Below are 26,399 nucleotides of genomic sequence, written 5' to 3' on the forward strand. Positions count from 1 at the left end.
AAGCTCATGAGTTAACAAGAAACCAGAAAGATCTGAAAAGGTAATTGTATCGGAACGCAGGCGAATAGAAGTAGAGAAATCATTCCATGATTCTCCAAGACCCCTCAGCGTTGAAAGTAAAAGATCTTCATCAAAGACCGAAAATCTGTCGCAGCTAGAGCATCAGCAAGACTTTTGATTTGAAGAAGATATTCAGACATAGAAGAAGACCCTCGCTGAATATGAAACAACCGATCTTTGAGATCAAGAATTCTTGCTTTAGAATTCGATGCAAACACACGATTGAGGATATGCCAAGCATCACGAGACGACATCGCAGACACTATATGTGGTAAGGTACTCTCAGACAAAGAAGAAATCAACCAGCCAAGAATTAGCTGATCTTGACAATTCCATAGCATAACCGAAGAGGAAATTGCAGCCATAACTTCGGAAGAGGAAGATTCAGAAAGAATCAGACATGGAAACGAGCCATCAACATACCCTAAGAGATCATATCCTCGAAGAAAGGGTAAAAATTGTGCTCTCCAGAGAGGAAAATTGGTGGCATTGAGTTTTATGGGAAGAGAAGCAGCAACATTCAGCAACGCCACAAGCAATCTCACCGAAGGCGAAGCAGAGGTAGTGAACTCCATAGCTAGGATCGAAACAAAACACTGCTAAACACTAAATCACACCATAATTTCAGGTAAACACTATAACACAGATCTAGAACAGAACTGAAAACATAAAGCTCGAAGATGCAAACACCTCCATTATTTTGACCAAAACTATAATCAAGCAAATGCTTACATCAAATCTTGAAACCATACGAGAAACCACAGACTAGAAACAAGAAAACGCTGCTCAGAGAAGAAGAGAAAACGCTGCTCAGATCATCTTGATACAGCAAATCAGATCATAGCTTTTCTTGAAACATTGCTCAGATTTGAGAAGAACCGACCTTTCCAGAAAAGCTGATTTCTTACCTTTGAAACCAATATGACTTGAATATTCATAAAAATTGTAGAAAGTACGTAGTTACAACCTAAGTATAAGATTGAGTTGGCTTGGATATCTTCCTATTATGCAGGAATGAGGATTGCAAACTGGATTCACCCTAATAAACTCTGTTTTGGAATTAGGAGTTGAATACTTTAAAAATCGTAAACAGTATTTATAACCGGAGTATAAGATAGACTTGGCTTGGATTTCATCCTCTTATGCAGGAATGAGACTGCAGTTAGGATTGGAAACTGAATTCAACCTTCTAAATTATGATTTGGAATTTGAATGAGGATGACCCATTACAGCAATCAATCTAAAACTAAAGAAAGAAAAATGGCAAGGGGAAGAAGCTTGATCACTGTGTTGCAAATCAAATATTTTTCATCTATGCACGGATCCAAGACAATATACTATAAGAAATAACAATACAGAAACCAAAAAATAAAAGCAAGCAAACAAAGTATAACTAACTACAAGGACACGGCAATTTTAACGTGAAAAATCCTTCAAATCGAACATAAAATCCACGAAGCCAAAATTTCCACTATATGATGAATAATGGGAATTCAGAATGTCACAACTTCCCATGTTTTGAATCAAGCTTAAGGATATCACCAACATCAAAAAAACCTCTTCGTGAAAACACTTAAAAAAATATATATCCAAACAATGGTTCTTTCTCGCCTTTAGAATGTGCAAATACAACATCTAACAGCTTCGATATAATCTCCGACGGCAACAAGAGTGTGAAAAATTGCAGGAACCAACCTCAAAAAAACCACTGGACCTAAACCTAGGGCGGATCCACATAATACAGGGTCGAAGTGTGTCTATATGTAGCTCTCCAGTAGTTTCAGGCAATGGTAAAGGAGAGACGTACCAAGGTGGGAGGACAAATGGTTGTAGACAATTCAACTGCAATGGTAGTACATTACTCATGCAGTTGAAGCTAATGTCAGGGATATGACCCTCCAGCTCTGTTTTTTTGAGAATGGTAGTGTCAGTGTTGAGGTGATAAACATAGATGAAACCCCCAGATTCGACGAATAGAGCGTCTGGATTATAAGGATGGAAGCCGAACAGAGTAGCAGAATTATTCCTGGCCGGAAGTATTTTCATGCTACTTCTCCTTGACCATTCGCAACAGTTGGACTGAAAAACCCATATATTGATCTGCAATGAATGTTCATCCAACACTGCCATATGAAGTTGACCGTCAGAAGACTCTCCTAAGCGCCCAGAGAAGCTGGTGGCACGCATATGAGAAGGAACTTTAATCATCTTGAATCCACCATTGAAAACATTATATGTGATGATGCACTCCAATGAATCTGGATAGCTATGCATCCAGTAGATAATCCCTTTTATGACGACGACATTTATAAATGACTCCTGAAAATTTAACAAATTGTTATAGATCTCAACGCTCACGGTCGCAGAGGATAAATCCCATTCTCCGGTTTCAGAAGAAAAGGTCTCAATCTCAACGATATTAGGAAGAAAACGCCCATCACTGATTGCAGGCTCCACACAAACCACTTTGTAGGTATCAGTGGTTACCAGTCCCATGCACGGAGGATTCAACGATCTGTGTCGCTTCAGTGAACTTGGAAGTCGGTAATAAGTCATGGAAAGAGGATTGAAGATGTAATAGAAAGTGTAATAGTCGGTTCCCCCGTCACAGAGAAAAAGGCCATTCGAAGAACAGATGAAGCAATTGGGGAAATCGTAAAAAATTTCTCTCATAGACAAAGATGATGGCGTACCGTTGTTGGCATCGTTACTGATACCTGTCTCCTCCTCCTTTGGTGTTGATAAAGGCATGAATCTCCAGAAACGTCCATTATTGACTGGGGTTTCAAATAAACCAAATAAATTGGTGTTAGGGTTAGGGCACCTGCTTAGAATGATGCTGCGGAAATGCGGGTCTGAGATAATTTTGTGCCACCTCTTTGATACACACTTGCATCTGAAAATTGATTTTACTGGCAAGCGAATCAGAACCTCCATAAGAATATCATCATTGCAATCTTCACATCCTAAATTTGTTGAGACATCACCGTCCATGTTCATCTTGTCTGTCTGGAACGAGAGGATTGAATCGAATTCGAAATCAAAGTTTATTCGTGATGGTATGAGGTGAAACCATCTAGCATTACTTACCGTGCTCACCTATCTGTCTGGAACGGGAAGATTGAGATGGAAACAGAAGGAATCGAGATCGAAGGCTACCAAAATTGCCAAGAACAGTTGGGATGGAAAGACTCAATTTTGTTGAGTACAGTGGGTTTCTTGAATGATAAGACCGAGACGAAAACAGAAAAAATCTATCCAATGGTGTTGGGGTTAAGATAATATCTGAAGGTCTTTATTAATTTCTAATTTAAACTGAATATCTCCTTTCTTAAATACTTATTTCATCTTCCCTCGGGAATCCTAACTTCTCTCAACTATTTAATTCTTTTTTCTTTTCTTTTCTTTTTTTTTTTTTTTTTTTTGGTTAGAATACTTTCTCAACGACCCATGTGTTCTCTTTGATTATCCTTAAATCTAAGGCTGCATTTTGTTTGCTGAAATTGATGTGAAGTGAAAAAATCCTTTAAAAAAATAAACTTTTCTTATTTTTTAGAAGCAGACCCACTTTAGGCGCTGGGGCCATGGCCCCTTTTTTTTAAATATTTTTAATAATTTCTTTAATTTTTTATTTTTTATTTTAATTTTTTTCATTTTTTCAAGTTTTTCTCTTCATATGTGAAATATCACTATTTGACCCTCTCAAGCCCTCAATATTGAGAACAATATCTAAAGGTAAAATAATAAGTATAAATGTCATCCCTAACTAAAAACTAACTCTTCAATCCCTATTTATTCTCTCCATATCTTCTCTCTCATATTTTTTCTTCATATTTATTCTCTTCTCTTTCTATAAACATAAGTTAAAGGAAATTTTTGAAAAAAAAAAAACTTATTTAATATTCAAAATGTCATTTCTAATTAAAAACCAACTCCTCAATCCTTATTTATTCTCTCACATCTCCTCTCTCATCTCTCTTCCTTTTTTTTTCTATTTATTATCTTTGGTTTCTTTCTTCCTATTTACTCTTCCCTTTCTATAAACATAGGTTAAGGAAAATTTGGGAAAAAAATCTTCTCCAATTTTCTCCACAATTAAGTACTCTTTCTTTTCTTTCTTTCTTTCTTTTTTTTTTTTTTTTTTGGGTACTGATACCTTAATTTACCTATATCTTGTTGGGAAAAAAAATATCATTATCAATAATATACATATTTTGTCCAATATGTTGAGTTCCACAAAATATGTGAAATACCTATACATACATATGTTGGGAAAAAATATCATTATCAATAATATACATATTTTTGCCAAATATGTGTGAGTCCCACAAAATATGTGAGGCATATTCCTTAATATAATAAAATCAAATAATTCATAGGTGGGACCCCCAATAAATCTTTTTTTTTTTTTTTTTTTTTTTTTTTTGGGTACTGATACCTTAATTTACCTATATCTTCTTGGGAAAAAAATATCATTATCAATAATATACATATTTTGTCCAATATGTTGAGTTCCACCAAATATGTGAAATCACCTATACATACATATGTTGGGAAAAAATATCATTATCAATAATATACATATGTATGCCAAGTATGTGTGAGTCGGACAAAATATGTGAGGCATATTCCTTAATATAATAAAATAAAATAATTCATAGGTAGGACCCCCAATAAATCTTATAGGTGCTTTCCCAATCTGGACTTCATTCTTCCCCCCCCCCCCCCCCCCAATATTGAATCGACTTTTCCTTTAAATCATAAAAGTATAGTTTGTATGGTTGTTTCGGGTGGGCAAGTTAGAGCTTGTCTGGTTAGGTGGCACGCCAACTTTTCCATTCCACACATTTTCAAAACCCCACAAAATGTGTGGGATTTTGTGGAAAAGTGTGAAAAAATAAATAGTGGAACCCACAATTAAAACTTTCTACAAAATCCCTTCATTTCTTTTCTTTCACCCTCACCCCACTACACATAGGGCCCACATTTTTTTTCCACCCCACCTTTGCAAACAAACGCAGCCTACAGAACAAAAAATAACGCTAATTCCCACTCAAAATTAGAAAATCTATTATTAATTATGCCCATAACCTTATTCTCCCGATTTAGCTATTTCGAAACTTAATCTACATTTAAACATTAGAAATAATATTATTAAGGAACAACTACAATCTCCCTCCTATGATAATAATTCAATCTTGAATTACTAATCAATTGCTATTTCAACATCACTTCTTGTTGGTGCAGATTTCGCCTGAGTTGATGAACCGAGAATCTTACACCAATCTCTCAGATCTGGATCGATTTGGTCTGATTGAACACTTCCTGTAAAACAGATGAATTTGTTAGAGACGGAGCCGATCAACTGGATCAGCATTCCGTCTCTAACAATCTAGTCAGTAAATGACAGGAATTAGGGTTTCAGAGCTCTCAGGGAGCTTCTGAAGAGCTTTAATGGAGAAAAGCAGGAAAAATGTGTGTTCTTCTTGGTTTTGAATGTCTTACCCTCTTATGTATGCTTCGTTCCTATTTGTAGCTTTCCTGTGTGGCTCCCTTCAGTTGATAATCATTGGATGATCTGTCTATATTGGACGGACACGATTTGATTTGACTATGTTTTTGGGCGGACCCGTAATGTAGCTTTATGACTTCGGCTGAACATGGTTGAGCCAGTATGAACCAGTATTAGAGTATTTTATTCACAACACGAGCCCCCAAGCCAGCTAATCAGGTTGAAATTCAATTGAAACTCTAATTATGAGGTTTCAATCTTTCTTCTGATTAGTCAAATTATTCTTTACTTGATCTTCTCTGAGTTATTTCTTGGCACTATACAGACTGTGAGAATTCTTCAGTGTTTGAGCCCATCTCTAGTCATGAGGGTTTATTTGAACACAAAGTTCATCCTTCAGTTTAGAGAGTTCATCGAAATTCTTGAGATCAATCTATAGCTTCATAGAGCTCATCTGTCAACCTATGGAGCTCATCAAATATTTTCAAGCTCAGTCCTTCGATCAAATGAATTCATCAGAGATTTTGATATCAATCATTTAACCTTGGGTTCTCATTGTAAATCATTCAATTCAACTCAGCTGGAGAGATCAATCATGTCACGCCCCACCCGCCGGTCTCGGTTACCCGCTAGACAACCCGTGGGAGTGATCCGTCACAAGATCCACGGTTTTAGTCTATCGATAATAATAAATGTAAGTAAAGATAATCATAAGCAAGAATAAGTTCAATAATTAAATAAAAGGATTACAGGAGTCCAAATACTCCAATAAAATAATAAAGGAAAGAATAAATGATCAAAAAGAATATAAGTTCAGCAGAAACAATCAAAAAGAGTTATATGATTTTCTTTCTCCAAAGCTAAATAATGTTTCTCGTGAATTTCTAGAAAAGGGTCCTCCAATTCTTCTCCATTCGATGAGCAAATTGCCTGGCAACTTGTCTCCTCCGCCCATCAATGGGTGCTAAGCGCATCTCATGCACTCGCACGTGCTCCGGCACAGGCTATCTCCATTTCCCATTGTCGGTGCCACATCTTCTTCATACGAGAAGGTTCCTTCATAGGAAACCAATCCATCCTCCGACACATTTCTTCCATCTGTACAGGCTAATAAAACATAGACAAATAAAAGAATGAGTTCTTGAGAACTTAGTAAAAACAACAATAATTCCCATCCGTATGTCAAACCAATTAGAAATGCATATATGATATGTATGAGTGCAAAGTATGAATACCGTTAAGATCTAACTATGCAAGTCTCTAACAGTTGACATGCTTTAAGATATAACACCAGCCCTCCTCTGAGTAGGTCTAGTCACTTTGATCCGGCAAGGACTGGTTACCTCTGTAGGGATCCTGGGTAAAATGGAAAGTCCACATCTGGCTCTCAAACCATAGCTGGGGTTAAATCAACACTCTCTCACCACGACCATTGGCATGAGTACTGGCGCATGTCAGGGTTTCTAATCCAATGCAAATCATAATGGTAACATACTACATGAAGTCCAGATACATCCCCTATGGCACCAACCAACTCGGTTCAATATCCTTTACAACCTAGGAATGAGAACCCTCACGGACTGGCTACCGCTATTGGACTCCATTCCATAACCCTATGGTCATCCACATATTGTTGGGGCGGAATGCTCTCATGACTCCTCACGACACCCGGTCCGTTCCTTTGACGTCCATGAGCCCAACCCTACCATTTATATGATCAACAGTGGACCATTGTCACATCACTGTCGTCACGGGTCATCCGGCTTTAATTCCTTTACCGAAAGGGTAGTAGCATGTGGGGTACCTAGCCATGCAACTCTAGACTCTACCTAAGTATGTCATCTAGTAGTTATGACAGTGCTGGAGACATTAGCGAGCATGTGTCCCATACCATAGCCCTCTGATATCCCAAGCTAAGATATCCCAATGGAATACCCTTTCCATCAGAACCACAAACCAACCATCATCAGCATATCACATTCATAATTGACAAAGTATATGTAAAGACAATACAAACAGCATATAATAAGATTAGCATGCTAAACAAGGTTATAGCAGTATATGAAATGAAAGTACAGTAATAACAGACACTGGACTAGCATGTTCAAGTCATTACATAAAGATAGGATTGTATGTCCTTACCTGTAAATAATTAGAATTCCTCTAACTTGCAAACCAAGAATAATTATAAGACTTCTATTTGAAACAGAGAACACTTATATACAAGGTTACAATAAGGTATAAGTTGAATGAATCAAATTGGATCAAAACAAAAAGTCATTTGATCATTGGAAACCAGCCGGTCGCTTAGGCTGAGCAACCGCCACTAATGACCACCCCAAAAACAGAGAGTTTCAATCCGAAACTCAGGCTTCTGATCATCCGATTTCAATCCGAATCTTTAATGATCATAGTCCGAATTTCAAATCTATCACTCCCATAATCAAGGGTGATATGGGTGATACTAAACCTAACAACTGACACCAAATTGGTTATCCAGAAACCTTCACTTGATTAGATCAGCCCTTTTCACGAAAGCAGGGTTTCATTTTCGGATCTGATCTCACCAAGATCATCAAAAGGGTAGACAATGTAATATAAAGATCATGAACAACCAAAGAGGATCACTAATCTACCTTTATCATAACAGATGGTGGAGTTTGAGTCAATAGGGAATCACTTACCTCAACCAGATCAGCTATGAAGGACAGTAGAACCTTCTAGGACTCTAACAGCACTTCAGATATCCTTCCAACACATCTCCACAGCCGTCTAACCTCCAAAAATAGCAATCTCGAATATAATATTCGTAAAATAGGCGAGGGTTGCTATTTATAGAAGTCTGGGGGCAAATTAGGGTAAAACCCCACAACCAAGACCAGGCGGTCGCTTGGTCTAATCAACCGCCACTAGCAACCGCCTCCAAGTATTTTGCTCTACAAGGGTGCTTTGCTCGGGGGTTGATGTCCAAGTACAACCTAACCCTAATGAACACATGGGGGAAGTCTTACCTTCATTCCGGACATCTCCAGACATCACTTGCCTTCTAGAAAACCAGCTACCAGACAAGGCATGCTCTTCATCAAGAGAATCCAGATCCATGGGTTCAGGGTATGGCATGGACTTCTATCCGGACACTTCACAAATTTACCCGACTAGACCTTCAGGTTCTCGGACCTGCAATAGGGATCCCGGGTTAGAAATACGGGGGTTGTTACAAATCAACTGTCATTGGATTCAATCAGAACCGCTCCTTTTGTTTTCAACTCTCAAACCTGCTTCTTTCTTTTAAATGCTTGTTCCGCGATGCATAGTTTCAAACTCCTCTTCCACATGGCAAAGCCCTGGCTCATCAACGTTTAAACTTCCAGCACCGCTAAATTTATTTTTATAACCATAATTTTGATTTTCCATAATCCATGTTGTCAATTTACGATCTAACCTCCATTAAGAAAAATAGGCTTCTAATCCTCTCGAGAATATAATCAGCCACTGTAATCATCAATTTTTTGTGCTCAGCCCCCAAACCATCCAAACCATTTCGAACATCACTAAAAATCCTCGTTTGTCAACTTTTTTAATCCCCTCATAAATGTGACTCTTCATCTTTTACAAACGCTATCTTCCCTCAGCCGCATGATTTCCAAAATGTTATTTATTATTCACCGCACGATTCTTATGCTTCTTTCATCTTCTTTATATCTATCCATGTGTTCAATTACATTGTCCCCCCCCCCCCATTAAACTCTCATGTCTTATGATTGGTCTCATCCATAAAATCTCTTTAGCAACTCTATAAAAATATTGATGATATATTTTAGAACTGAAATTGGATTTATATCATTATCATCATAAAATTGAGTTGTGAAGATGAAGAGCAAATATTCGGATTTTATTGAATAGGTGGTTTATTTATCAATGAACACTGCCTTTTCCTCTCCTTATTAGGAGAGTGAGTGTCCAAGGACCCTTCAAAACCTTGAATGTTTACCTTGAATGTCAACCCCCCTCCCCCACCCAAAAAAAACAAAAAAGAGTTCTGAAGCTTCTTTATACAGGAAAGGGGGAAAAAAGAGTTGTGAAGCTTCTTATTAATTAGTGCTCCCAATGCCACAAACCTAGAAATTTATAAAGGAAAAGGAAAATTATATTTACACCACCTGTGATTGCAAATAATTAGGTTTAAGCTCACATAATTTATTCTATTACGTTTAAACCCCTAATGTTTTGAATTATATAACAACATTACCCTTACAAATTGAATAATAGGGTTATATGAATAATAGGGTTATATGATGAGTTATCATATAATATATTTTCTAATTTTCTAATGTTACCCTTCTTTATTTGAAACCATTAGGAAAAAGAAAAGAAAAAGGGGGGGGGGGGAAAGGACACAATTTTTATATCATTTTATTAAATTTAGGGATAATTATTGTTGTCTCTTTGTATCATAGCTTAATTAAGGCTTGCAACCTGTTCCTTATTAAATTACTATTGCCTCCTTTAGAAGTTAGGAGGATGGTAATTTTAGATGTATAATGTTCATTTTGCCCTTAATTAGAATTGCAAATGCCACCTTGTACTTGAATTTTGTTACTACCTCATTCCCTGTAATTTTTGAATTTACAATCCTAACCTCAGATTTTGTAGATGGCCCTTGCCATTATTAAGCTAAGCTAGTTAATTGACGACATAACATCATTGTATTTTTCCAAAACCCCAAAATGTAATGCTGAGGTCTGTTATTACTGATTTACCCCTTACATTATCTCATCAAGGTGATTTTTTGAAATCCAAAATGACTATAATATAAAGACAAAATTGTTATTCTATATGATTTTTCTATGAATATAATATCATCTTTTGACTTATTAATTTTAGCAAAGGGCATAATGGACATTGCACACCTAACCATTTTAACATTTGAAAATTGTTAGAATTGGAGGAGGCAATAGTGATTCCATGAAGGACATAATTCAATCAATAATTAAGTTGTTGTATAAGTGGGCACTAATAATTGTCCCAAAATATTAATAAACGTTATGGTTGTTTTGGAGTTTTTGAAAAGTAAAAAAATGTGACATCACTAGTTAACTAAGGAGCTTAACAGGGGATCTGTAAAGTCTAAGATTAGATTAATTTAACAAAGAATAACAAATAAAGTAGTAATTAACCTATAGTACGAAGGGGTTTTGCGTAATTATCCCTCAAATCTTTTATCATCACACATCTAAAAAAAAGTTATATATTCTATATCTTTTCAAAACAATTTCCTAAGAAGTCAATTCACCCTAAAAATTGATCTGACTTTATATATATATATATATATATATATATATATATATATATATATATATATATATATATATATATATATATTTAATTTGTTTAAAATTCACAAGGGTAAATATACATTTTTATACTTAAAACTAACGGTGTTAGGCACAATAAACATTGTAATAGAATGAATTGCAAGAAGTGTGAATGTAATTTTTTATCCACACAGGGAATATAAATATAATTGGAATGGAAATATGATAAATATCTCTAGCTCGGTGAAGATTGGATCATGTACAGGTTGATTTGCAAAGCTTGTATTTGAGGAATTGAGATCCTTTGCGCCTAGCCACTAGATACCATACCACACCATAGGAATGGTATCTAGCGTCTAGATGCCCAGGCCTTCCTAAGTACCACGAGCAGGGCAACCAGTGGTCTGATGCCCAAATGCTAAGAATTTGGATCCGTATTTAAGATGGTTTTTTTCTTACCTTTGAAACCAATAGGAATTGAATATTCATAAAAACTGTAGAAAGTAGTTATAAAAATTGGATTCACCCTAATAAACTCTGTTTTGGAATTAGGAGTTGAATACTTATAAAAATTGTCAACAATATTTATAACCGGAATATAAGATAGAGTTGGCTTGGATTTCGTCCTCTTACGTAGGAACAAGATTGCAATTAGGATTAATTGGAAACTGAATTCAACCTTCTAAATTATGATTTGGAATTTGAATGAAGATGATCCATTACAGCAATCAATCTGAAACTAAAGAAAGAAAAATGGCAAGGGGAAGAAGCTTGATCACTGTGTTGCAAATCAAATATTTTTCATCTATGCACGAATCCAAGACAATATACTAAGAAATAACAATATAGAAACTATAAAATAAAATCCACTAACCTAGTCCAACCAAAACTTCCACTATATGATGAATAATGGGATTACAGAATATCACAACTTCCCAAGTTTTGAATCAAGCTTAAGGATATCACTAATATAAAAAATAAAAAATAAATAAATAAAAGAACAACCTCTTGGAGAAAATAATTAAACAAAATTATATCCAAACAATGGTTCTTTCTCGCCTCTAGAATGCGCAAATACAACTTCTAACAGCTTTGATATTATTTCTTCAGCTGTCCGCAACAAGAGTGTGAAAGATTGCAGGAACCAACCTCAAGAAAACCACTAGAGGAGAAAACACTTTTAATTTTCTGAGCTTCTTCTACAAGAGATCGAGCTTCAAAACCACATTAATAGCTCTCTTCAAATGTCCCACCAATAACTCATTCTCCTAAAAAGGGTATTCAACCAACTCCAATTATATGTTGCTGTTCCAAAAGAATAGTTCATTCTCATACCCAGTTTACTAGAAAGTGGGTTTACCTCCCAAATGGCCACATTACCTAAACCTAGGGCGGATCCACCTACTACAGGGTTGAAGTGTGCCTATATGTAGCTCTCCAGTAGTTTCAGGCAATGGTAAAGGAGAGACGTACCAAGGATCGAGGACAAATGGTTGTAGAGAATTCAACTGCAATGGTTGTAGATTATTCATGCAGTTGAAGCTAATGTCAGGGATATAACCCTCCAGCTCTATTTTGTTGGGAGTGGTAGGGTGAGTGTTGAGGTGATAAACATGGATGAAACCCCCAGATTCGACGAATAGAGCATCTGGATTATAAGGATGGAAGCCAAAAAGAGTAGCAGAATTATTCCTGGCCGAAAGTATTTTCATGCTACTTCTCCTTGACCATTCGCAACAGTTGGACTGAAAAACCCATATATTGATCTGCAATGAATCTTCATCCAACACTGCCATATGAAGTTGACCGTCAGAAGACTCTCCTAAGCGCCCAGAGAAGCTGGTGGCACGCATATGAGAAGGAACTTTAATCATCTTCAATCCACCATTGCAAACATTATATGTGATGATGCACTCCAATGGATCTGGATGGCTATGCATCCAGTAGATAATCCATTTTATGACGATGACCTTTAGAAACGACTGCTGAAAATTTAACAAATTGTTATAGATCTCAACGCTCACGGTCACAGAGGATAAATCCCATTCTCCGGTTTCAGAAGAAAATGTCTCAATCTCAACGAATTTACGAAGAAAACGCCCATCACTGTTATATGCAGGCTCCACACGAACCACTTTGTAGGTATCAGTGGTTACCAGTCCTATGCACGCTTTCAACAATCTGTGTCGCTTCAGGGAACTTGGAAGTCGGTAATAAGTCATGGAAAGAGGATTGAAGATGTAATAGGCTGTGTAATAGTAGGTGCTCCCGCTGCGTTCGCGACAGAGAAAAAGGCCATTCGAAGAACAGATCAAGTATTTGGAGAAGTCGTAAAAAACTTCTCTGTTAGACAAGGATGCCGTACCGTTGTTGGCATCGTTACTGATACCTGTCTTCTCCTCCTCCTCCTCCTCCTCGTTTGGTGTTGATAAAGGCATGAATCTCCAGAAACGTCCATTATTGATTGGGGTTTCAAATAAACCAAATAAATTGGTGTTAGGGTTAGGGCACCTGCTTAGAATGATGCTGCGGAAATGCGGGTCTGAGATAATTTTGTGCCACCTCTTTGATACACACTTGCATCTGAAAATTGATTTTACTGGCAAGCAAATCAGAACCTCCATAAGAATATCATCATTGAAATCTTCATATCCTAAATTTGCTGAGACATCACCGTCCATGTTCATCTGGTCTGTCTGGAACTAGAGGATTGAATCGAACTCGAAATCAAAGTTTATTCGTGATGGTTTATTCGGAAACAGAAGGAATCGAGATCGAAGGCTACCAAAATTGCGTAGAACAGTTCGGATGGAAACACTCAACGAAAATTCAGTACAGTGACTCAGTGAGTCTATCCGATAGTGTTGGGGTTAAAATAATATCCCTAAGAATCCTAACTTCTCTCAAATACTTATCAAACAATTAAAAAAACTCAAAATAGTAGTACGTGTTTAATTTTATCAACATATTATTTTATTTTTTTTAATTTTACTTGGTAGTAGTACGTGTTTTTCTAATTGTTTGACAATTTTTTATTTTTTTTGTTGTCAACCCCGGTTTCTAAGGCCTTTGCCTTGACTAATCGGTGTTGTTGGCGGGTGAGTCTCCCGGAAAATTTTTTTAAGGATGTTGGGCAATAATAAAGATAATTGGTTTAACTAGGGTTTTGGTTTTTAATAATTATTTTAATTAAGGGTAATTTAGTATTTTAACTATTAGGGTGATTACGGTAATTTAGGTTTAAAAATTAAAATATATTTTAGCTGGGATAGTTTGGGGTTTTAGGAAAATATTTAATTAAATTTAATCTAAAAATTTAACAAAGGGGAGTGTTTGATATATTTACTAGGTAAGAGGTGAGGTAAGAGATATTATCCAACTAAGAGGGGTGTAAGTGCTATTTGTACAGCGAATAGGGAGGTAAGTGATATTTACCCTAAAAAAAAGGTCAAACACAATCATTAATCTATTAGGTAACTTAAACTAAGAAAGTAAAATATATTCAGAATAAAGTCCTATATATAGTATACTAATTAGTCGTGTGCTAGTCTCATGCTACCTTAAATTAAAACATTGGTACAACAGATTCAATGTTAAACATAAAATTAAACTTGAATAGGACATTGTATTCTTATGTTCTAAGTTTCTAACCACTTGAAAATGCATTCTTTGTGGAAATAATGGGAGTAAGGCAATTGTGTAATATGGACTTCTATCACATAATCCTCCATGCAAATCATACACGTCTCTATCGAACAAGATGCCCCTTCTTCTGCATAGTTGTATTTCTTAATCTCTAAAGCCTCAATCGAAGATCTTGAAGTCGAAACCAAGCGATACCCTTCATCTCCATTTAAATTCATCTCCAAGCTATGTGCTCTCCGATTTCTTCACAAGGACCTATGACTTCCAATGTAATCATACCAATTTTCAAGTTATGAGTGGCATGTGCATACTAATCTATCTACGCTGAATTAAATCCTAAAATTGGAAATTGGATTGAGGAGAAATAATCTAACCATCTGAGGTGAGTTTGCAAGCATAAGCAACAAAGATTCAAGTAACCATTATTTCTCCTTTTGTTCATATGCCAACTTTTTAAATAACCAAATCAACAAAATCAAGCCAGAAAAATAATGGTGAGGTGGCAAGAAGAACAAGGTAAATATTTCAATTCCGCAATTTATAGCTTATGATTTTATGAAATATCAAAATTAATCTATACTAACCTTTGTAGAAGGGGCTTCCTTGCAAATGCTCCAAAAGAAAATATATGTTTCAAGCATAACTCCCCACTAGCCTTAGCAGCTAGAGTATGGAATACATAATCTTACATTGCACAAGTGTTAGAAAATAAAATGCGAACAACTCAAACTGCAAAAAACCAATAAAAAATTTATAATAAATTTACCTGTAAGCAATTTGGACTCTTCCTCGGTCAATACAGTACCAATTGAATATATATCAAATCTGGCATTTGTATATATTCATTTAAAATGCCCACAAAAATGTTTATTTCTAAACATTTACCTCAATTTTTATTATAATACAATTCAATTTCATAACATCTATACTATTTTCTTAATGTTGTTGTTCTTACATCATTTATAAAAACACGAGCTCAAATGTTTGCAATAATCGATTGCTAAAAACACGAGCTGAAATGTTTGAACATTTGATATGTGATGGAATTATATGGAACTACACCCATAGAACTACATAGTTTTGTGTTTCCATGGGAAAGAATTGCAAATCTTGAAGAAGACAACGATATTGATAACATGCATGACATGTTACATGATGCATTTGGCAAACATACGTCGGGATATGTCTATCTGTCTGAAGGAATGGGGGTTAATGCCACATTGAATGTAAATAATAATGTAGATAAATTTGAAAGATTGGTGCAAGATACAGAGATGAAATTATATCTTAGATGCAAGGAATTCACCAAGTTGTCTTTTATTGTTGAACTATATCATATATAATGCCTTTGCAAATGGAGTGATAAGTCATTTTTTTTATTGTTGAATTTATTAAAAGAAAACATTTCCAGAAGATAATGCTCTACCAAAGTCACTATATGAGGCAAAGAAGATAATTAAGAACCTAGGGCTTACTTATAAAAGTATTGATGCATGTCCTCATGATTATATATTGTACTAGAAGGAGGCATCCAATACTAAATCATGTATAAAATGTGGCACTTCAAGATATGACCCTAATAATCAAAAAGTCTCAACAAAAAACATTAAGCTACTTTCCCCTAAAACCAAGATTGCAGAGATTATACATGTCATCAGAAACATCATCTGCTATGGTTTGGCATAAGGAACATCGTATTGATGATGGGAAAATGCGTCATCTTGCAGATTCAGAAGCTTGGAAAGATTTTGATAGAAGAGAACCATCATTTAGTGAAGACCCACGGAACGTTAGACTTGGCCTGGCAAGTGATGGACTTAATCCTTTCAGTTTTAAAAGTGGTAAAAGCTATAGCACATGGCCCGTTATTGTGGTTTCATATAACATACCACCATAGATGTGCATGAAACAAACATCTTTTTTGTTGACATTGTTGATTCTTGGACCCAAAGAGCCTGGTAATGATATTGATGTGTTTTTACAACTTTTAATAGATGAATTGAAGAGAACTATGGAGAAACTGGGGTTGACACCTATGATGCATATAAGAAAGAGTCATTTCGACTACGTGCATGTCTTTTGTGGACCATAAATGATTTTTGAACATATGCTAATCTATCAGGTTGGAGCACAAAAGATGCATTTGTTTGCCCTTGTTGCAATGAGCTTAAGGAGTCAGCTTTGTTAAAACATGGTAAGATGTATTGTTACTTAGGCCATCGTCGGTTCCTTCTCTCAAATCATAAATTTCGAAAAGAAAAGAGATGTTTTAATGGATCAACAAAACATAGGGATGCACCCCAACCTCCTTCAGTAGTTTTGATACTAAACCAATTGGAGGGTGTTGATTTCAACCCCGGGCAATCCTACATTTTAGGTTAAAAGGATCCAGTAGAGAATGATGGCAAAAAGAGAAAAAGAAGGATCGTGAAGAATGATGGCAAAAAGAGAAAAAGAACTCGAGTTCAGCAAAAGTCATTACCATTGAGTTGGAAGAAAAAAAAAGTATATTCTTTCAATTACCATATTGGAAAGATAATCTACTCCGCCACAATCTATATGTAATGCATATAGAAAAGAATGTATGTGACAACATTATTTATATATTGTTGGGCATTAAAAATAAAACCAAGGATCACATCAAAGCTCGTCTACATTTAAAAGAAATGGGAATTCAGCCAACTCTTCATCCACAAATGACAAATGATTGAGGGGAGGACTAATAAAATGTTAATACCTCTTGCATGCTACACGTTGTCAAAGGAAGACAAAGACATGTTTTGCACTACCCTAAATGGATTAAAAGTACCAGATGGTTATGCTAGTAATATCTCACGTTGTGTGAATGTTAAAGAGATGAATATTTTTTGTACAAAGGGTCATGATTGTCATGTTCTTATGCAACAACTACTTCCTTTGGCATTACGAAATATATTGTCAAAACATGTTAGGGTGATATTAATTGCAATATGTGGCTTCTTTAGGTGTTGTATTCTAAAGTTGGTAAAGCAGAAGACTTTGAGAAATTTGAATTAAGTATTGCAGAAACACTTTGCCAACTTGAGAGGATTTTTCCTTCATCATTCTTTGATGTAATGATACATCTTCTCCTTCATTTACCACGGGAAGCATTGTTAGGTGAACCAGTACATTACCGATAGATGTATCCTTTTTCTTCTCAACAGCTTCTTCCCTTTTCTCTCGCCTATAGAGTCTATAGAATCGCAATTTATTGGAAAAATTACGTCATTAACTGCTTTTAGGCATTCCCTTACAAAAATAGCACTCGATGTTTTACTTTACAAAATTAGCTAAAACTGAGTTTGCATTTACAAAACTAGTCAAAATAGTGCTTTTTCACCTCTTTGAACATTTTTACTCCTAAAATTGACCACCGGCACAGAGGTGGTCCAAAGGAGGTGGTCCAAAGGGTGTCAAAAAATAATGACTTTTCCCTTTTGGACAAAATAGTGATTTTTCTGCTCGATGTGATCAGTTTTAAGGGTAATAAATGTCTAAAAAGGAAAAAAAAAATCAATATTTTGACTTTTGTTGTAAATGCAAAGTAGTTTTGACTAATTTTATAAAGTAAAACATTGAGCGGCTATTTTTCCAAAGGAAAACCTAAAAGCAGTTAATCAAGTAATTTTTATTAATTTATTGGGCCAATCTAGTATTCCATAATCTTTGACTTGTTCAAAGAAGGTGAATTGAAAAGAAGACTTGAAGAGCAAACATGGCATCCTCGGTTCCTTCACGACATGCTGAAAAAAAAAAGAGAACCAGACGGTAGACGAAAACTTGTTATCTGAATAATTCCCTTCTCAAGGATTTACGATGCTTTCTTTGAGTTTCAGCAGCAAATCCCAATCACTGAGTTAATGTCTGAAACTCTAAAAATCGTCATAAATCCATCCTAGAACACTGGGTCAGTTGCAGAACGTAAACTTCCCATCTGAAACACTGAATTACGTACACCATCCTGAAGATCAATGCCATTCATCAATCCAACACTAAAAAGGTTCAATTTTCCTCATGTTCCTCTCAGTTAAGGAACCTTTTGAAACCCCCTTCTTGATTGGTACACAGGGCCGGAGTAAGACTTATTGATTGCTCTGTTCCATTTTGTTTGCACAAATCAGTCAAATGTAAAGGGCGAACTTGAAATGGAACTTTTGAGTTCATTAGAGGACTGAATTTTGAGCCAATGGGTGTGTATCGATGTTCCCTTCTTTTCTTTGTCTTCTCTTAATTCACTTCAGCCCAGTTATATCATTAGCACTGAAACCCATAAGGTACAGGGAAGGAAGAAAAATACCGAAAGGTTCCAAATCAAGACTTCTTTGAACTTACTGCATCTACCAATGAAATCGCCACCATCAATGGCCGATTCAGGTATTAATCAACTACAATACACTCAAAACAAATTCATAGCGCAGATGTAAAAGGCCTTTGGCTGTTCTAAGGATGGACTCTCCAATCAACTTCAGAGGAACCATGGCTTTGTATTTTGGGATGAAACGTTTCAACTTCCCTGAATTCTTAAAAAATAAATATTAATTAATTATAAGAAGATATTAAAGGAAAAATTCGGTATTGCAAAAAAATAAACATAAAGTCAATGAAAAGCAATTTTTACTCTCCTTTTTCTGACCCGGGAAGGTGGAGTAATACAGCATAAATTCAACATAACTGCCAATGATTGTTCAATTGGTAAAACCAACACCTCTTAAAAATAAAATCAAAAAATCTAACTCTTGCTGAAAGAATATATCATACCTCCATCCACTGTATATTAAAAAAAAAAAAAACTTTACCAAAACAAAATTCAAAATAACGAAAGAAATTCACAAAAACTGCTTCAGGTTCCAAAAGAAAGAAAATCCTAAAAATTGTCGACATTTGAAAAGAAAGACAATAAATGAATCGTTATTGTGTCTTATTCAAAGTTTTTCTCTTGTACCAAACCACCAAAATTATTCTCTTTTACTCTTTCCAGGGTAAGTATTACTTCTGTCCCATACTCTCATTAGTCTGGGAACGAAATAAGTGGAACTCAATATAAAAATTTGGGTCCAGCCAATGATTAAGTCAACAGCTCTCAGAACGAATTAGGCTAATGCAATATTTTTCCCCAAATTATCCACAACTAGGGCAAAACACCTACATGTGTGTCCGCTAAAAAGTACAAAGGCAAAAAAACAAAAGAGACTCATAGCACTTGTCTACTCTACATAACCCAAAATTTTGTTACTTCTTAAACATAGAATAAAAAAGTCTTCAGCACACACAGGCCAGAAGAAAATCCCTTAGTCGAAAAGACTGAAACCCATGTCCTGTAACAATCAAACAATATAGAACATTAGGGAATGACAGGAAAAAATATATAAAGGAAGGCTCATAGACCCTATAAAGTTGTCCAGACCAGAAAGATCAAAATAGGAACTAATTTTGATGGAAATAAAAATATTGGGCAAATTATGTATAGAACCCAGTCTGTTTGCAATCAATTACATCTACTACCCTTTAAAAAAATCAATTATGCCCCATTACTGCTTTAGCAGATCTGTCCATTTTTAGCTTTTAACTCCTAACAGTAGGGGGCATATATAATAGATTTTTTAGGGGTAGTAGATGTAATTGATTGCAAAGATAGGTGGCCTATATGTAATTTGCTCAAAAATCTGTCTCGGGTTGCACTGGGCATCCTTTGTAAGTAAGAATCCTGAACAGGCATTCACGCTATTAATAAATTAAGTTGCAGTCATAGTCTTCAAGTATATAATCATATAGAGAACCCCTAAAGTTGCAAGAGATCCAATAAGGACTCATATAGAGAACCCTTAAAAGTCGCAAAAGATATGACAAATCAATTCTGATTTGTGGATTTGCTCACAGTGGTGGTAGCCTCTTATGCAAAGGCAAGAAGACCAAGAAGGTCATGGTTCGAACTTCAATCACTCCAAAAAAAATAGAATCCACTAGGCCTATGTCACTAGTTCTTGTCACTGGCCTGATGATGACAACAAAAAATCTGATTTAGAAATGAATCTTAAGCAAATACTTACATCATCAGATTCTTCTTTCTCTTCAACTTTCTCTTCTTTCTTGGGTTCTTCTGCAGCAGCTGCAGGACCAGCACCGCCGCCACCACTGGGAGCAGCTACAGCGATAGCACCGCCACCACCAGCAGGAACTGAAGCCAACTTCTCCCTGCCAGATGCAATAAGCTCCGTAATGTCTTTTCCCTCAACTTGAGAGAGGAGCAACTCAATCTTATCCTCATCAGCATCAGCACCAACTGCAAATCAATTTAAGATTTACCATCATTACAACTAAAAAAGATTTAAGAATGTTTTTTCCTGACAAAAAAATATGATATCCAGTAATAGGAACAAAATCACATACATGTTAACATTGATCTCAATCATAGTAGACTTGGAATCCTATTATCAGATTTGAGATACATCTTCCATAAAATCTAGCCCATATTAATGAAAATCAAAACCAACACATGGAGATGGACGATAATAGTTGTTTAAATCTACAAACAACCACATCTTTGGCAAAACAAACTCCAAGTGTAAGCTGGTTAAGACTTCTAAACGACCATGCAAATAGATGGGGGTGGGGTTGAGGATGGCAGGACACTGAACTCATTGGTCACAGCACTCTGCCACCACAGCTTGCAAGCATTAACTTTGGGTCATCATGGATATATCTTAAATAATGATTAAAGGATACCTGAGCCAAGGATATTCTTCAAGTCATCCGCAGAAGGGCTGGTGTTGCCACCCAACACAGCAAGCAAATATGCAGCGACAACCTTCATTGCTGTTGAAGATGACATTAATTAGTATTAGTAATTTCCACATTCTAGTTGTCATTCAGGAAGATATAGATTATTCGTAACCCAATTCTACTATCAGCTCAATCAATGTGGCCACTGGTCATAAAGAGTAAAAACAAGTAAATGCTGTATTGCTAGGAATCTAAGGTTATTAAAAAATAACTATGAAAAACTGGGAATACCTGCTACTTACATGAGTTGAAAAATTTCAAGCTGTTGGAATTGGAATTATTTGGATGAAAATATTTTGGAATAATTCATTTTGTGAATCATAAGATGTGCAATATATAATTTGGAAAATTTAACCATTGATGCTAGTTTTAAAATTTGTACCACATATTTCACATTATCAATGAATTACCATTTCTGCATGATATAAGAATGACACAAATCAGAATGACGGCTTGTTTCATTTATCACAAAGAATAGAAAATTTTCAAAATCATAACATCCAATCAAATCTAGAACAAACACCGCACAAATTATACAAATTGCAACTATAATAAATTAATAACTATAACCATATCAAAGTTGAAACAAATCAGAGATTGGGTGATCCATTTTTCAAAGAGTACTCAATAAAAATATACAAGCATCGCACTAAATCTGGGATAAAATCTAGGTTGGTATCTGACTAAAGGAAGCAAAATTTGTTTTAAACCAGAACCCCCCCCCCCACCACTTCTCTCAGCAGGAGATTGTTTCAGTATCTCCAATCTAGTTTTATTGAGGAAAATGATCATCTTGGTCATGACACCGCGAACCACTGAGTCAGGACTCGGACAAAAGGATTGAAATTTAGAAAGCTGTTGATTTGTGGATTCAAAACCAGAAATCTCTATTGACCTGGAGTGAAGAATGTAAACAACAAACTGCCAATCTGGTTGGTATTGAAGAAATGCCTTAGAAATTGACCAAGACAGATTAATCAAAATCAGTGTCCCACAATAGAGAAAGGGTTAAAGGTGAAATGCCTTAGATAAGAAGCTTCAACTATAGGTCCTCTAAGCAAAGCCCATCATTGGCATAGATATGCCAGCATCTTACATCACCACCATAATCGAACCCAGGAAGGATGCAAGAAAAACAATTACTTGTCTTACTTGTCAAGTTAAGATTCTAGATGCTCAGCAGCCACAACCAACCCATTGCCTTACCTATCCAATTTCAAATTCAAACAACTCCACAATAACTCTGAAAAATCAAGCACTATAGAACCGTCACCCGTACTGACTCATTGAAGATAAGCACAAAAGAAAGGGAAGAGGGGGGAAATCAAACAAGCTGAATCGATCTAAAACGAACAACAAGAGGAGAGAGATGGGTTACCTGATCTTCAAAGGTCAGGTGCTCCAATAAGCTCTGGTTAGCACAGAAGCTGGTACGCAGGGTCTCTCCTTCACTGCCTCGATTGCTACTGGAACAGAAAGAAAACCCTAAACCTAATTCGCGATATATATTAATGGATGGTGTGGGTTCATCTGAAATTAATCTGGAACGTTCATTTCAGACCGTTCTTCAACTCGTTCCTCAAAATGCTCAAACTTGAGCCCGGTCCATATATCCTATGTGTACAAATCGTAAGGGTTTCAATCAATACGGTTTATGTAATTTGGTACGATTTTGGTATGGTACCAACTTTGAATACCAAAGATAAGAACCATACCACACCGAATTTACACGGTATGGTAAAACGGTTTAGTACGATCGACATTAAATTAGTGGTGGGAAAACGAATGAAACACGGTATCTAGTGAGGTACAATTTTGATACGAACGAACTCATACCACTTTTGTTATTAATTCATTAAGATCCTAATGAAATTGCGATTAAACAATCGATAGAATCTGTTATTAACAGAGACAAAGCAAATAAATCTAATTAACAAAGACAAAGCAAGTAAATAGAAACTTAGAAATATCAATCTCTCCAAGCTCTGATAGATGCACGAAAAGAAGAATGATCACATAGGCATATTCTTCTTTTTTCATGCTTATGATTGATATGAAGTAGTATGCAATGAAACAAACTAGCCCATGTTAATTTAATAATAATTCTAATAATGAATCATCCAAATCTATGCTCAAGATCTTAATTTCAGATGAGTTCTTAGGGCAAAAATGGAGTAGACATTTATGAACAAGGAATAATAGTTTTCAAGATCTTTATCCATTAATTTTTATTGAAAAGGAAAACCAAAGTTTGTAGGATCTTTGTTAAGAATGTTCTTATAGACAAACAAGCTGGCTCAAAATTTTGGTTTATAGAAGCATCATCAATTCCTTTTAGGATGTCCATTAATAAGTAGTAAGCATCATTTACCCGATTTGCCAATTGAAAGGTAAAATATATCAATAGTATATAGTGTTGTCCACGTGGATTTAGCATCATTCTATAAATGCAAGTATAGATAATTGAAAAAAAAAAAAACAATGGGTGGGACCGTAGAAACTGGATTGCAGATGATATATTTTTTCAATGATTGAGGACTTAAAACAAATGGAACGATTGTCTACTTATAACCATCGATGATCGAACCCATCAAGGTGTCAACAAAGAAGAAGATCTAGTCGACTGCAAATCTCATGTGTGGCTTCAGATGGCAAGAAAAAGGGGAAATAAACTGTAAGTAGAACTCTCTCTTTGGGCTCCGGAGTTTCGCCTCTCGTTGTCTCGGTTGCTCTCACGAGTCAAAGAAAAGGAGTGAAGGACGATAGAAAGACTAAAATAGGGAATTAGAGATAGGGTAAAGGTAAAGTGTTTTATGTTGGAACTTCTAGGTTTTCCCTCAAAACCCTAATTAATAATAAAACCATGCAAGAACTAGAATACGATATTATACTTATAAAAGTATTTGGTATACCTTACACCAGACGTATATTGAAGAAGATCGATGCAAACCTTGAATGCCAAATCTGCAGAGTGACGAAGCCTTCTCCAATCTCCTCGTCTTTCTACCGTACCTCTTTCTTGTGAAAACAAAAGAACTTGAGACGTTGGAGGGACCCATCATAGCTATTTATAATAGCAATCCCAAACCCTAGTCCACTTCCACAATGGACCGGTTTGGCCCATCTCAATCCTAATGGCAGTGCATCGGCCCGATGTATTGAGACCCCCATCAATTATTAACCCCAGCAATTAATCCAAGTCCATATATTGCTTAGGATAAACTTAACATTTTAATTGTAAATTACATTTATATCCCTTAATTTGGTATGGTACCTATTCGATACGGTTTCAGTACACACCCATGGTACGAGTACCTGAAACCAATACCATACCGAATTTTGAATGATGCGGTTTTAGACGGCGCAGTTTGGAGGGTTAAATGGTTTCCAATACGCAATTGATGCCCTTACAAATCATCCACTTTTTTAAGGGCCTGTTTGGTTACATGAATCTAGAGATTTGAAATCTTTGGATTCATGAATGTGAAATTTATACTTGTTTGATTGTGAAAATCCCTGGATTCATGAAATATAGAGATTTATATATTTACACTAAAAACATAAATCTATAGATTTGTGGATACATGGTGAAATCTCTAGATACCTACTATAAAAGTGATAAACATTTGCACATTCACAAAAATCATGTCGACCAAATAATTTTCTAGGATGAATCCACTTATTTCATTCCAAAGATTCAGGTTAACCAAACTGTTAATTTTATGAATTATGACTCCATAGATTTGAAATCTCTAAATATTTGAAATCTACATACTCGTGCAACCAAACAAGCCCTAAAGAACACATGATCAACTAAGTACATTTTTTTTTTTTTTTAATTTTCTTGCTGATTAACTATCAGGCTTTTTACGAAGTGGGCCTGAGATGTAGCTGAATGGGTCTAATTTCCCAACCCATCTACAAGGGGTTGATAAGGGAGTCAGGACCACCTCCCCATCAAGGGGATCACGAACCATAAAATAGGGGCGAACCAGGATTCAACATGAGGAGGCGGGCCCGACTAATGAGAGTCTATATCACCTTCCCATCAGGAGAGCAATATGCTTTTCATCATACATAGTGTGTGGCCCATGCGTAGCCCTCTGGAGGGATCCCACCTATGAATTATTTTGTCACATTCAGATGTAGGCTCACATATTAAAAATATAGGTAAATTAATAATTATATTTTTTTACTCTTACAAACTTACAAAATATGGGTAAGTTAAAGAACGAGGATCACTAACAAAAAAAAAATCTTATAGAATAACTTTCCCCGTTTTTTACGGGCCCGCCCCCCCCGCGGGGGGCCCTAGCGGAAATTTTTCCCCGGTCGACCGACCTTCTAGCGCCCCTCCACCCCGTTGGTTATAGAATAACTCTTTAATGAATGTTCCTCTTTCATTAGAAAAAAATATTTAAAAAATTAACATTATTCCTAAAAAAAAAAAGAAGAAGAAGAAGAAAGAGAAAGAAAGAAAAAGGAAGAGGGTACATGATTTACATTGAAGAATAGATGAAACCTAAATGAATTATGGTAGTTACTTTCCTTACAGATATCACATTTACAATATAAAATCAAATAAAAAATGAATAACAAAAAAAAAATCGAGAGAGAGAATACTTAATTGTGGAGAAGATTGAGGAATGACCCTGAGCTTTCCAAGTTGTCCCTAAGACACATGGGAAGAAATAGGAGAGAATAAACATGGAAGGAAAGAGGAGAGAATTAATAATGAGAAATTTTAAGATTGAAGAGTTAGTTTCTGATTGAGAATTAAATACTTCTTCCTTGAATATAGGGTTTTAGTTATAACCCTTGAGTAGTTATTGAGAATCTGAGGGGGGGTGACAAAATGTGTGGAACTATAAAACTATCTCCAAAGTGAAGAATTTTTACAAAGGGTGTGATGTGAAGGTTTGGCGACGATGGAGGGCTTAAACATCGGGAATGTGAGAGCGGAACAATTATGTCATCGTGCGGTAAAGAAATCGAAACAACCAACCATGGAATGATGCTTCGAAGGTGGCGAACCGAGCGAAATGGCGAATAATCGCCGAGATCTC

General features: G+C 35.8%; 3 protein-coding genes across 3 annotated transcripts; all 3 read right to left on the reverse strand.

Moving 5' to 3' along the window:
- Nucleotides 1–1,695: 1,695 nt before the first annotated feature.
- On the reverse strand, nucleotides 1,696–3,054 carry LOC149001664 (F-box protein At5g03970-like). Its single transcript, XM_089137139.1, has one exon. The coding sequence runs from the start codon at nucleotides 3,052–3,054 to the stop codon at nucleotides 1,696–1,698; it is 1,359 nt and encodes a 452-aa protein (XP_088993265.1).
- Nucleotides 3,055–12,263: 9,209 nt separating this feature from the next.
- Nucleotides 12,264–13,568, reverse strand: LOC149001665 (F-box protein At5g03970-like). Its single transcript, XM_089137140.1, has one exon. It carries the CDS (start codon nucleotides 13,566–13,568, stop codon nucleotides 12,264–12,266), a length of 1,305 nt encoding a protein of 434 aa, XP_088993266.1.
- Nucleotides 13,569–19,575: 6,007 nt separating this feature from the next.
- Nucleotides 19,576–22,819, reverse strand: LOC149001666 (large ribosomal subunit protein P2y-like). The gene is made up of 4 exons (XM_089138111.1): nucleotides 22,712–22,819; nucleotides 21,277–21,366; nucleotides 20,601–20,833; nucleotides 19,576–19,868 (listed from the first exon to the last, which is right to left on the reverse strand). The coding sequence occupies exons 2-4, from the start codon at nucleotides 21,362–21,364 to the stop codon at nucleotides 19,842–19,844; spliced, it is 348 nt and encodes a 115-aa protein (XP_088994237.1). The 5' UTR covers nucleotides 21,365–21,366; nucleotides 22,712–22,819; the 3' UTR covers nucleotides 19,576–19,841.
- Between the last annotated feature and the right edge of the window lie 3,580 nt (nucleotides 22,820–26,399).

Source organism: Hakea prostrata, chromosome 10 (genome assembly GCF_041222555.1).
Source record: "Hakea prostrata isolate BN-2017 chromosome 10, UWA_Hpros_2, whole genome shotgun sequence".
Classification (NCBI taxonomy): domain Eukaryota; kingdom Viridiplantae; phylum Streptophyta; class Magnoliopsida; order Proteales; family Proteaceae; genus Hakea; species Hakea prostrata.

Excerpts from the sequence above, each read along its gene's own strand:
- LOC149001666 (XM_089138111.1), bottom strand. The coding sequence starts at position 21,364 with ATGAAGGTTGTCGCTGCATATTTGCTTGCTGTGTTGGGTGGCAACACC. Across the intron at positions 20,834-21,276 it reads GAAGAATATCCTTGGCTCAG|TTGGTGCTGATGCTGATGAG; the intron begins GTATCCTTTAAT and ends ATTGATTTGCAG. Across the intron at positions 19,869-20,600 it reads AGAAAGAAGAATCTGATGAT|GACATGGGTTTCAGTCTTTT; the intron begins GTAAGTATTTGC and ends TGATTGTTACAG.
- LOC149001664 (XM_089137139.1), bottom strand. The coding sequence starts at position 3,054 with ATGGACGGTGATGTCTCAACAAATTTAGGATGTGAAGATTGCAATGAT.
- LOC149001665 (XM_089137140.1), bottom strand. The coding sequence starts at position 13,568 with ATGGACGGTGATGTCTCAGCAAATTTAGGATATGAAGATTTCAATGAT.